This window comes from Patella vulgata, chromosome 2 (assembly GCF_932274485.2).
Source record: "Patella vulgata chromosome 2, xgPatVulg1.2, whole genome shotgun sequence".
NCBI classification, from domain to species: Eukaryota; Metazoa; Mollusca; class Gastropoda; family Patellidae; genus Patella; species Patella vulgata.
In genome coordinates, this window is record NC_065880.2 from 92,148,933 (window position 1) to 92,162,672 (window position 13,740).

The window sequence follows — 13,740 nt, forward strand, 5'->3', positions numbered from 1 at the left end:
CTCTCCGAAGCAGTTATGTCTTATGTAAACAATGCACGCGCCATTCAGCCAATGATTGACGCCGCGTGCTGTGACAGCACGTGTTAAGGCAGTCATCTTTGACAGAGATATATCATTAGACTCGTAATTCTCTGTAAAACAGATTGAGTAAATGCCTCTCAAAGATTATGATCCTAAAATTGAGCTAATTTCAGAAAGTTGGATGAACCTATGGAGAACCTAATGTTCACCTTTAAACTATGATATATATATATATAATTAAACATGCATTATTATCAAAGGAGAGAAGAAAAAAATGTCAAATATGTACCCCACAGGCCAAAATATTTACTGAATGAATGAAAATGAAATAGGGTTTAACCAATCCAACAACATGCAGTGTGCTATGAGGGTAATTTGGCTGGACAGCAGTGTTACAGTCTTCTCCTGTTTCGAATTCCACGGCAATGTGTAAATGGAACCTTTTTCGTCCTCAATGAAGTAATTAAAGTGCATTTTAACATTGGGTTGTAATACACACCATGGTTCATATCATCAGTTTACTTAAACATACATTATACAAGAGCTACATGTAAATCTACCTATTTCAAGTCTTTCTTTAGGCCTGCAATGTTATCTAAATTATTAATTAGACATTAATTAATTTATCAAGACCATAATCAACTCTCGATGTCATTGATAAGCCTGCAATGTTTACTGAATTAGGATCCGATTTGCTGCTAAAATTTCATTCATGATAATCAAGACTGTTTTTTATCATCTCGATTTTAGTAATGATGATCGAATCTAGGTCCAAAATTCAATCATTAAATTATCAGTTCAGAGGGCATCAATTTGACTTAAATTTTCAGCAAATTCCCTTTACATTATCTAGTTTTTAACTATTATAGTGAGAACTGCCAGCTCTTTATCTAATCTCCCATAATGTATCTTTAACATAGAAACAACACTGATAATGTAGATTTGATATCAATGATAAAGAAACCAAATGTTGGTTGCCTGTTACAATCCGTTTTGCAATAAGATAATTTGGGGTGAGCAGAGAAAAATGAAAAATAATATTAGGTGGGCAAAGCACAGGCCTCAAACGATTGGGTGTGGGTGTAACGGGACATAGTACATCCTGTCCAACAATCTAGTTGTCCCTAAAACACTGTATTTTATATTTGTGTATAAAATAGTTAAGAGGGAGAAATGGGGTTTAATGTCCACTCAACAAAAACTAGGTCATTTCAATTTTATTTCAATAATTCGCTTGCACATAGGGATCTTTAGCAGTGGGAGGAAACTGAAGGAGGTTGGACAGATGACCCTACACCTTGTCATGTACATCCGTGGAATCTAAACCACGCCAGTTGACTCAATGATAGACCTTACGGTACAGCGTGCACATGCTAACCATTCAGCCACCCCCCCCCCCTTCAGTCTAGTTAAGACTAAGGATGTTCCGTAAAACATGCCAATTTTTATGAAATCAAATGATCTGCCCCTCTACTGACTGGGCTAATGAAGATAGACAAATGCCACACAGTGTGCCCTATCGCACTATGGCCTACTTTTGTATCGAATTCAAACTGCCAAGGGATCTTGTACATGCACGGCAATGCATACACATCCAAACAACTAGATAGCTGTTCTTGTCAGGCCCTGTGTCTAATTTTTGGACTCCCACATGTAATATAATTGTCATCATCTTGTCTGTTGTGAAAGTGATACAGGACAGATTTCTCAACATTATTTTGTAAAACTTATTGAGACTGTTCATTTGGGAATAAGGAAGAGCTCTGTTGAATTTCAAAATTCTGGATCATAAATTTCAGTGTTATCGTTCTGTTCATGTTTTTACTTTTAACGTCAGGGACAGAGTTCATACAAACTTTTAACCTCTGGGACAAAAGTTCATAGAAACTTTTAACGCCTCGGCGGAATTCATAGAAACTTTTAACGCCAGGGACAGAGTTCATGGAAACTTTTAACGCCAGGGACAGAGTTCACAGAAACTTTGAAATTTATATATTGTATTTATTTTTGATATTCTTAGAATATTTAAATCTTTTTATTTATTTACAAATATATTAACAAACTACATGTACAATATCATACATTCAACAATATTAAATAAATATACAAAAAGGCCATAAAAATACAAGTTCTGAATGATATCTTAATGTTAAAAATTTATAAAAATATGTTTTATGGTCCAAAAGAGAGAGAATGGGGTCTAGTGTCCACACAACACAAAATAGGTAATTTCAAGACTAACATGGGTTAATTCTATTTTAATAATTTGTTGGCATGTAGGGGTCTTTAGTTAGAAGTGGGAAGAAACTGGAGAACAGGTGACCTTACAATGTAAGGCTTACATCCTGGCACGTACAAGTGGGAAATCAAAAACAAGCCACTTGACTCAATAACACGTTAATCCGAAACGTGTCGAAACATCGCTCAGTAATAAGCAGTAATTGTTTCCATAGAATTGTGACCTGTATACTCAAAGGAGTAGCCGAGGTTGGACAGGCCGGTAGTTACGTGTAGCTGCTGCATCAAACGATGATCTTTAAGTAACCTGTATCATGTGATATAATTAAATGCATAAGTATCAAAAACAGTTGATGTTTGTATACTTCGATTTAGTTTTATCTATTTTGAGGGTATTCTTCTGAGATCTTTCTTTAAAAGGCTGTGTATGTGGCCTTTCGACACATTTTGAAAATCTACTGTTTTGCATCGACTGGGCTAATGTAGAAGGGCATATGCTATACAGTGTGGTATGAGAAACTGCACTTTTTGAAGATCGTTAAGGAATATTGAGAATTCAATTAAATAAACATTGACAATATTTTTATGTTTAAAAAATCTGAATCCATTGACATTATTTCATATGACTAGTAAAGCAGACAAGAAATTAGTTTAAATACTAAAAGCTAAATAGAATATTTTAACTTTAATACATTCCTGTAACAGAACAGAATTTTAATGGAAAACAATTAATGTTAAAATTTAATCATTTATAGTTTTTAACAACAAGAAGTGGTTGCAATGTACGAGATGGACAGTGAACAAACTAAAAAAGCGACTTTTCGTACAATCAGGGGCCATAATTCAGGATAGTATGGTCCGACATGCATCAATATAAACAGGAACCTAGATCTTTGTGATATGGACATACATCTTAAGTTTCAACAAAATCGGATAAAAATTGTGACCTAAAGGTCCACACGCTAAAAAACATAATTTTTCGTACAATCAGGGGCTATAATCCAGGAAGTTAGGGTCCTATTGCCAATATCAAAAGGGACTGAGATCTTTGAGAAATATACATATGTTTTACGTTTCATCAAAATCGGATAAAAATTGTGACCTCTAGAAATGCGATTTTTCGTATAATCAGGAGCCATAATCCAGGAAGTTACAGTCCGATATGCGCCAATATCTACAGGAAGCAAGATCTTCGGGTTATAACATACATTTTAAGTTTTATCAAAATCAGATAAAAATTGTGACCTTTAGTGTGTCCACAAGCTGAAAATGTGAACTGGGGGCCATAATCCATGAAGTTGCGGTCTGATATATGCCAATATCGAGATCTTTAGGATATAAACCTACATTTCAAGTTTCGTCAGAATCGGACAAAAATTGTAACCTGCAGGAAATAAGGATATGTGGAAGCACAGATACATGGCCGGACAGAGGCGACAGCATAATACGTACACATGAAAATACAAGTAACAAACATGTTTTATCGACAATTTTTGTGTAGTTCAATATTTATAAAACAATAAATAATATGATATTCTAAAACAAAATCCATAATTAATGTACATGAATTACATAAGGAGGGATGGGGCAGGAAGTGGGGACAACTCCTTTATTTTAAAAGATATCATATATTCAAATCAAAAATGATTTTTTAAAAAAATAAATATTACATTTTTGTAAATATAATGAAACTGTTAAGTTGTAAAAAAGCATTATATAAAATTCCTTCCTTGTTTTATTCTTTTATTTAATATATATTTCTGCCCACTACGTTGCAGCGAACCATGAGAAATCTATTGTTAAGTATCTCCGTCAATCCGACAGCTATGATGTCACTGATTATATTAACGTTAATAATACATGAATGGAAATGTAAATATGATTGACTAGTTTTGTTTCAGATGTAAAAATAATGATCCTTTTCAGTGACGGATATTTGAAATGTGATGGAGTGTCTGCTATCATTTCGATTCATTTATCAAAGATTAAGAGGTTGGGTATTGCTAATGAAAGAATTAATCTATATTTCGTTTCGTTTTTTATACTTTCGATGGCCTCTACTGCATGAAGTTCTGACCGGTTGTAGTGGGAGGTTGCATCAGGTGTCATACGAGCGGCTTTTGACCTTATGACGTCAGACATTGATTAATCAATCAGCACTGACGATTCTAGTGGTTCACCCAAAGTTCTGTGAACCTCACCCCAAAAAACTTGCCGTAACAGATCGTTTCATTGGCTAATCCCTCGCATCATCCAGAACGCGGGTTATATAACAACTCTTCCAGATCCTAGTGTAGTAAAGACAAGTAAAACGGAATTTTGAACTATAAAAATTGAAACAAAGTCAATGGTTTAAACACCGAAGACTGAGTTTTTTCACCAACTTCTATCCAGATACAAATTCATCTGAGGAAACCCAGCAAAAAGTCTGAGTTATTTCACCAACTTCTATCCAGATAGAAATTAATCAGAGAAAACCCAGCATAAAGTGATAATAAATTGTTGGTGACACTAAAATTTGATGAAGGTTTGATTTTAAGTCATTTCATGTTTTCAACATTTTGAATTTGTTGCCAGGTAACATAAGAGATCAACTTCCTGTTAAAAAGTCGACAGGGGAAACTGAGTATAAAATGATTATAGTTGGCTAGTGACACTAAACTTTGATTTTAAGAGTCACTTCATGATTTTAATATTTTCAAGGTTGTTGTCAGGCAACATAGAGATCATTAGGAAGTTATGATGATAATATTATTGCAGCGATCTCCAGTTTAAAACAATGCTATAATATTGATACAGCTTTTATATTATCTCTTAACACGGAGTCCATAACAACTTGAAACACGACTTGAATATTACTAGTATCCGTGGCAGTTGTAAAATGTGGATAAATAACTTTGGAGGGATTATTGTTTTGCATCATAAATAAATGTTGTACATAACGGGCTGCAGAATCGACATCATAATCAGCACCTGGAATAGACAGATTCAACATTCTTAATTCATTAGATAAGTAAAAATTTCAATAGAGGGAGAGAGAGTTTAACTTCTACTTCAAACAAACTAGGTCATTTCGGGGAGAGAAAGAGAGAGAGTGAGAGAGAGAGAGAGCTCCACTCAACACAAACTAGGTCATTTCGTGACTAACATGGTTCAATTTCAATTCATTAATTCGCTTGCGCATAGAGGTCAAAGGGGAGAGAGAGAGACCTAATTGGGGTTTAACGTCCATCCAACACAAACTAGGTCATTTTGTGACTAACATATGGTTCAATTTTATTTCCATACTTCGCTTGCGCGTAGGGTTCTTTAGCAGTGGGAGGAAACTGCAGGACTCAGAGAAAACTACTGCTTGTCACATACAAGCGGGGAATCGAAAACCAGGCCACTTGACTCAATGCTCAATGACAGACCTTATGATCTAAAGCACACACGTTAAACCATCTGGCCGCCAAATCCACCAAAAAATATCAAACATTTTGCTACCAGGTATAAAATGAAATGAAATGAAATGGGGTTTAGCGTCCTACTGTGCTAACAGGTACATCTTTATAAACAGACATATTTAAATTGTATATATTGTAATATACGATGTAGTGTCCAGTAGATGATTTTGATTTTGTTTGGTTTTGTTCTCAATAAATTGTTAAGATCACTGCTGCTTGAATCCTCAATTTAACTGAAGAGCCTGAGACAAGATAAGCTTGGGAACGCCAGCTACAAGATCAGGCAATTAACCCTTGTCGGTGCACGTGGGGTCTTCGTGGACCCCATGCATATGTTTTATATTGTTGTGTAATAACTACTGGGCACTGCTTTTTGAAATTTAGTGACTTTGTCTCCTATACATTTTTACACGTAGTGAAGAACTCGGTATTCCAAATACCAAAAATTAAATGATGAATTCAAGATATTCAATGGTTTTTGTATCAAGCGTGAATTGCCATTTTAACCTCTTTATCACATAGTACACAAAGTAGCAATTTTGTGATAATTATTAAATCTTTTCCAAATGTCACTAAAATGTTGTTGTAAAATAATTTAGTTGTTTTTCAGTTGTCACATATGAAGGCAAATAAAAACTAAACTGCTGCCTTTTAATTCAAATATACTATTCAAAAAAAGTAGGGGTTATTTGATTTTTAAGTGTTATTAAAGTCACCTAATGAAACTGACGAAGAAACAAATGACAAAATGAAATGAAGTTCACATTCATCGATTTATTCCAAATGATCGTTAGACTAAGTAAGGCACAGACTGACCATTATAAGGGTAAAATGATACCCGGGGTCAAACAGCAAAGTTACCACAGCATCACAACCAAGTCAGTAACGGGTAAATCCTCCTCTGTTTGCCAAACAAGCATTGATCCGACGTGGCATACTCCTAATGAGACGTCTAAGGTCATTTTGGTCCAGATTGTCCCATTCCTGTTGCAACGCAGCAGCAAGTTCTTGGACATTGGCAGGACGTTGTTGACGTTGCCGTAACCTCTGTCGAAGCATGTCCCAGACATGCTCGATGGGGGAGAGGTCGGGACTCAGTGCTGGCCAAGGTAATGTGGTGATGTTCTGTTGTTGGAGGTAACCTGTAACGATCCTGGCCCTGTGACATCTTGCGTTGTCATCCTGGAAGATGAAACGGCGGCCATGACGTCGTGCGAACGGCACAACATGGACTGCCAAGATGTTGTCCCGGTAGTACTGGCCTGTAACACGCCCTGCAACAACATGTAAAGCCGTTCTTCCAGCAACAGTGATGCCTCCCCACACCATAACAGAACCACCCCCAAATCGATCATGTCTGATGACGTTAACGTCTTGGAAGCGCTCGTTTCGACGAGGCCACACCCTCCTACGTCTGTCCAAAAAATCAACAGTGAACCTTGACTCATCTGAAAACATCACATTGCTCCAGCGTCGATTATCCCAGTGTTGACGATCCCTACACCAACGACGTCTTGCCTGAATGTGATGATCTCTCAAACAAGGGATCACGCGAGGACGTCGGGCGCGAAGGTGACCCCTATGCAGTCGATTCCGAATCGTCTGGCCACTCACTCTCACACCAGTGTCTGTTTGAAGACGAACGCTGATCTGATTTGCTGTGATGACACGATTTCTCAAGGCCAAGGTACGGATAAATCGATCCTGGGCTTGAGTTGTCGCCCTTGGTCGACCTGAGCGTGGTCTGTCCTGTACAGATTGTGTATCACGGTATCTGGACCATAGCCTGCTTATGACAGACTGAGAAACATTCATCGTCCGCGCCACAACCGCCTGTGTTGTGCCGATCTGTAGCATGCCAAGGGCACGTAACCTTTCATTTTGGGTAAGCCGACGCATATCAAAATTTGTTTTCTGGTCACTAAAACAATTAAACTGATGTTTCCACCCTGGAATTCAATGCCACAATGACTGTAACATTCAAAGTCAGAGTCGTGCAAATCTTGGGTTGGACCCCCATGATGATCCCAAGCATCACCTGCATTCCATGCGGTAGCTATTGGTGCGTTTGGGCATCACATGTAACTGGAAATGTTTCTTCTGTTAGGTTCTATAGTGACTTTTTTCGTAGTCATTTGCATATTTTAGTATTATGCCCCCAAAATCAAATATCCCCTACTTTTTTTGAATAGTATATATCTGTACGTAAAAACTTTGAATTATAACTGGGATCCATATGGACCCCTGATACCTGCTATGTGATTCTCATAACGTGAACCCACAAGGGTTAATCCTATCTGTGTAATTACTGAACGAACTAGGAAGGTTACGTACCTGAATAATCGGGGAAGAAATAACGTAAATGGCGACCAGAATTCCTTATTTTGTCTTGAAATAAATCCAGTTTGTTCATAAATAAAATCTGAAATCAAACCATTTGAATAATTTATTTTAACAGAAATTAGACAATTGTAGAAATATTACTTCTGTTATTAATCTACCTCTAAGTGATTCTCAACCAGATCTTCCTTAAGTGTGCTGTGTCTATAACTAGTCTCTGTCTACAGTTGTATGCCTTCTATGACTTGCCATGATATTTATTTTTGCAAATTTCAAATATTGTTCATATATATTTAGCCAGGCGTGCCACTATGTTTTCATGTGTGCCAAGGTGTGCCATTGGCAAAAAATGGTTTTTCATCCCATCCGAATGACTAAACAACTGTTCTTGGCAGTCTCTCAATTCTGTACCACTGACAAGAGAAAACCACGTCGGAAAAGTCAACACAAGGAGAAAGAAAGATCTGGTAGTTGTAAATCAGAACTTTAAGTATCTACGGTAACCAGATTTATTAAGTGAAGTGTATTAATACGAGTACAAGAGAATAGGAATAAGGTTATAGTGTTCTGGTAACTCAATAATCAGTGCCATCGTATTATCTCTATATTGATTACCACATCTCTGTCTTCATCATACATCATTATTATATTACATACCATGGCTGTATTGACAAAAAAACGGTTATTGCAAATTCCACGGAACAATTTCAGGCTTTCAACCAATCGATTCTATAAACAAAAAAAATCAATATTATTACGACTGACCCTACTTGAACTAGGAAAATGTGGTTAATTTGTGTGTATAAAGACTTGTTGCTTTTTATATAGTGGAGTGGAACACAGAGAGAGAGAGAGAGAAAGAGAGAGAGAGAGAGAGAGAGAGAGTTGATTAGAAATGATATCAAATATCCTCACTGAATAGGGTCATTATTTTTACATCAGAAACACAGCTAGTCAATCATATTTACATTTACATTCGGGTATTATTAACTAAATAGAATCATTGATATCATTGCTGTTGGATTGACGGAGATACTTAACAATAAATTTCTATTCAGCACAGTGGGAGAGTGAGAGATAAATGGGGTTTAAAGTCCACTCAACACAAACCAGGTCATTTCGGGACTAACATCTTGTTCATTTTTATTTCAATAATTTGCTTGCATGTAGGGGTCTTTAGCAGTGGAAGGAAACCGGAGGATCCAGATAAAACCAACGAGGTTGGACAGGCGACCCTACTCCTTGTCAGTACAACCGGGGAATCAAAGAATAGACTTAGACCACAGGAGATACCCAAGATGATATTAGCATGGATGAAGTGGTGAATGTATGAATAAATCTATGTTAATTATACCTACCACACTAGAAACTTCCAGCATGGATGAAGTGGTGAATGTATGAATAAATCTATGTTAATTATACCTACCACACTAGAATCTTCCAGCATGGATGTAGTGGTGAATGTATGAATAAATCTATGTTAATTATACCTACCACACTAGAAACTTCCAGCATGGATGAAGTGGTGAATGTATGAATAAATCTATGTTAATTATACCTACCACACTAGAAACTTCCAGCATGGATGAAGTGGTGAATGTATGAATAAATCTATGTTAATTATACCTACCACACTAGAAACTTCTAGCATGGATGAAGTGGTGAATATATGAATAAATCTATGTTAATTATACCTACCACACTAGAAACTTCTAGCATGGATGAAGTGGTGAATGTATGAATAAATCTATGTTAATTATACCTACCACACTAGAAACTTCTAGCATGGATAAAGTCTTGAATGTATGAATAAATCTATGTTAATTATACCTACCACACTAGAAACTTCTAGCATGGATGAAGTGGTGAATGTATGAATAAATCTATGTTAATTATACCTACCACACTAGAAACTTCTAGCATGGATAAAGTCTTGAATGTATGAATAAATCTATGTTAATTATACCTACCACACTAGAAACTTCTAGCATGGATGAAGTGGTGAATGTATGAATAAATCTATGTTAATTATACCTACCACACTAGAAACCTCTAGCATGGATGAAGTCTTGAATGTATGAATAAATCTATGTTAATTATACCTACCACACTAGAAACCTCTAGCATGGATGAAGTGGTGAATGTATGAATAAATCTATGTTAATTATACCTACCACACTAGAAACTTCTAGCATGGATGAAGTCTTGAATGTATGAATAAATCTATGTTAATTATACCTACCACACTAGAAACCTCTAGCATGGATGAAGTCTTGAATGTATGAATAAATCTATGTTAATTATACCTACCACACTAGAAACTTCTAGCATGGATAAAGTCTTGAATGTATGAATAAATCTATGTTAATTATACCTACCACACTAGAATCTTCTAGCATGGATGAAGTCTTGAATGTATGAATAAATCTATGTTAATTATACCTACCACACTAGAAACTTCTAGCATGGATGAAGTCTTGAATGTATGAATAAATCTATGTTAATTATACCTACCACACTAGAAACTTCTAGCATGGATGAAGTGGTGAATGTATGAATAAATCTATGTTAATTATACCTACCACACTAGAAACTTCTAGCATGGATGAAGTGGTGAATATATGAATAAATCTATGTTAATTATACCTACCACACTAGAATCTTCTAGCATGGATAAAGTCTTGAATGTATGAATAAATCTATGTTAATTATACCTACCACACTAGAAACTTCCAGCATGGATGAAGTCTTGAATGTATGAATAAATCTATGTTAATTATACCTACCACACTAGAAACTCTAGCATGGATGAAGTGGTGAATGTATGAATAAATCTATGTTAATTATACCTACCACACTAGAAACTTCTAGCATGGATGAAGTGGTGAGTGTATAAATAAATCTATGTTAATTATACCTACCACACTAGAAACTTCTAGCATGGATAAAGTCTTGAATGTATGAATAAATCTATGTTAATTATACCTACCACACTAGAATCTTCGTATAAAGTTAAATCATAACAACTTAACGCCGCAACAAATAAAATACATCGTACATCATCAAAACATTGAATCCATTTTCTTCTTTCGGATCTTTGACCCCCTACATCAAACATTCTGTTAAAACATAATTTAAAGATTTTAAAACAAGGAAAATGCATGATGTGCCTATAGATTTTAAATAATTCATTTAAATGTGTGTTAATATATATGTTTAAACATATAATAACAAAAATAACATTATTTCAAATCTCATTGCATCATTCTGAACGGCACTCTAAGAAAATGCGAAAAACCACCTACGTGATTCCAACTGAGTATTCACTGGTGTCTACTGATAAGATCATAGCTACGTTTTTCTTTATTTAGTTTGAGTCATTCTATGTGTCTATGACTAATCTCTATCTACGGTTATATATTTTTCATATATATATTTAGCCAGGTGTGCCGCTATTTTTTCATGTATTTCAAAGTGTGCCATTGGCAAAAAAGGTTGAGAACCCCTGATTTAGAGCAATAGGATCCCTTGTAAGCTACAATATTGTGAAAGATAAGTCTCTAAAAGGAATATCAGTTCAGAAATGGTTAAATATCATTCAATTCCATTAAGTATTTACAAAGATATGTAAATCGAAATTTCATCGATATATGCTGCTCTCTATGTAATAAGCCATCTGCCCTTTCGTTGTTTAGCCTGTTTTAAATCCAACTGAATCCATGCGAGATGATTATAATCTAGTGTTGTTATTTTATTATGTCTTTTTAATCAAATAATCAATCTGAGTATGTATCAGCGTGGATTAAGCGTTGAGAAATTCGATATTTTAGTGAAAATGCAAATTGATGCATCAAGCTTTTAAACTATTTGCTATATCTATATAACTAAAATCGGGAGTCACGGTGGCTAAGTGGGTAAGACGCTGACTCGCTAGCCTGGAGGTCGCAGATTCGATTCCTGCATTGGCCGAGAAAGTTCATCCAGATTTTCCGACGTGGTTTCCCCTTGTCAGTGATGCAGGACGGAGGGCCTGACATGGACAGCTGTCTAGTCATTCGGATGAGACGAAAAACCAAGGTCCCGTGTACACATTGGCGTGCACGTAAAAGATCCCTTGACAGTTGGAATTCGATATAAGCGTAGGCTGTAGTGTCGTTGTCCGGGCAAAATTTCACTCATAGCACACTGTATGACGTATGCCCGTCTTCATTAGCCCAGTTCGGAGCAAAACAGTAGGACGTTAAACCCCATTTCATTTTATTTCATTTCTATATAAATAAAATCAAAGATGTATGTATGTATGTGTGTGTGTGTATGTATGTATGTGTGTGTGTGTATGTATGTGTGTGGGTGTGTGTATGTATGTGTGTGGGTGTGTGTATGTATGTGTGTGGGTGTATGTATGTATGTGTGTGGGTGTGTGTATGTATGTTCGCCCATCACGCTTCGTTGCCACAATCCACCCCCACAGAATGTGGTATCAAACTAACCAGCATGACCTCTGGATGTTTTAGTACATTGAATATGGGTCCTGGGTGAATAACTCTTCATCGTCGCACTCCACCCCCAACCTATGTCGTATCAAATTATTCAGCATGAACCTGTGAATCTTTCAGGTAATCCAATTTGGGGCCTATGCGAATAGGGCCCTGGGCAATTTTGGACCCCGGGTCAATTGGGCCCCTGGCGAATTTGGGCCCTGGGCGAAGCCGGGTATCCTATGTGGTATCAAATCATCCAACATGACCCATGAATGTTTTAGGCCATTTTGGATCCTGGGTGAAATGGGCCCCTGTCTAATTTGGGCCTCATGCGAGTAATAAATAAATACGAACCTGATAATACCATCATTAATTTTAAAACAAGTTTCTATAACCCCTGTTGTTCTCACACGAGCTCGTAATACATCCGTACAAGATGGCTGATACTTGGCACCACAAATACGCTCCATATTTTCAAAATAACTGAAAAATAAACAAAATTCAATTACACTGAGTACACAACAAACATGGCTTTACACAAGACTCTCACTAATTAACAAAAACTTGACAATTTCTCTTTACATTGTCAAATGTCTCGACATTTTTAAACTTGACAGCACTATTTGACCTCTCATTATCACCTCCATGAAGAATAATTCAAGTGTCTTTTTATGCAATTTCAGCAAATAAATGTGCTGTTACAAAAAAAAACATCTGTTTGAGTCTTCAGATAGAGTTATGTAGTGTCTCTCTTGCATCATCAATTACTTCTTAATTTTCTTAATGACATCTTACTTCAAATAAAACATTCATATCTTGAAGTAAAAGGATGATTAATTTAAAAAGTTCATGGACTCTTTTTAAAATATTAAGTAGCTCAGTAAATAAACTGACTGAGTATCAACTTTTTAATTAAATTATAAAAAAAATAAAATCTTGAAATAAAATGATGATTCATTTTACAAATTCATGGTATCCTTTAAGAATTATTGAAATGAAATGAAATGAAATGGAGTTTAACGTCCTACTGTTCTGCTCCTAACCTGGGCTAATGAAGACGGGCGTACGCCATACAGTGTGCTATGAGGGAAATTTTGCCCGGACAGCGGCACTACGGCCTACTCTTATATCGAATTCCAACTGCCAAGGGATCTTTTACGTGCACGCCAATGTGTACACGGGACCTCGGTTTTCCGTCCCATCCGAATGACTAG

General features: G+C 36.1%; 1 protein-coding gene across 1 annotated transcript in view; it reads right to left on the bottom strand.

Moving 5' to 3' along the window:
- Nucleotides 1–2,045: 2,045 nt before the first annotated feature.
- The window catches only part of LOC126810116 (guanine nucleotide-binding protein G(o) subunit alpha), a 34,223-nt gene continuing 22,528 nt past the window's right edge, over nt 2,046–13,740 (bottom strand). The window contains exons 5-9 of the mRNA XM_050535096.2: nt 12,881–13,009; nt 11,035–11,164; nt 8,703–8,774; nt 8,040–8,127; nt 2,046–5,232 (exon numbers count right to left, since the gene is read on the bottom strand). Of these exons, the coding sequence (XP_050391053.1) occupies nt 5,042–5,232; nt 8,040–8,127; nt 8,703–8,774; nt 11,035–11,164; nt 12,881–13,009 (610 nt within the window). The 3' untranslated portion in view covers nt 2,046–5,041. The remainder of the gene's footprint in view (nt 5,233–8,039; nt 8,128–8,702; nt 8,775–11,034; nt 11,165–12,880; nt 13,010–13,740) is intronic.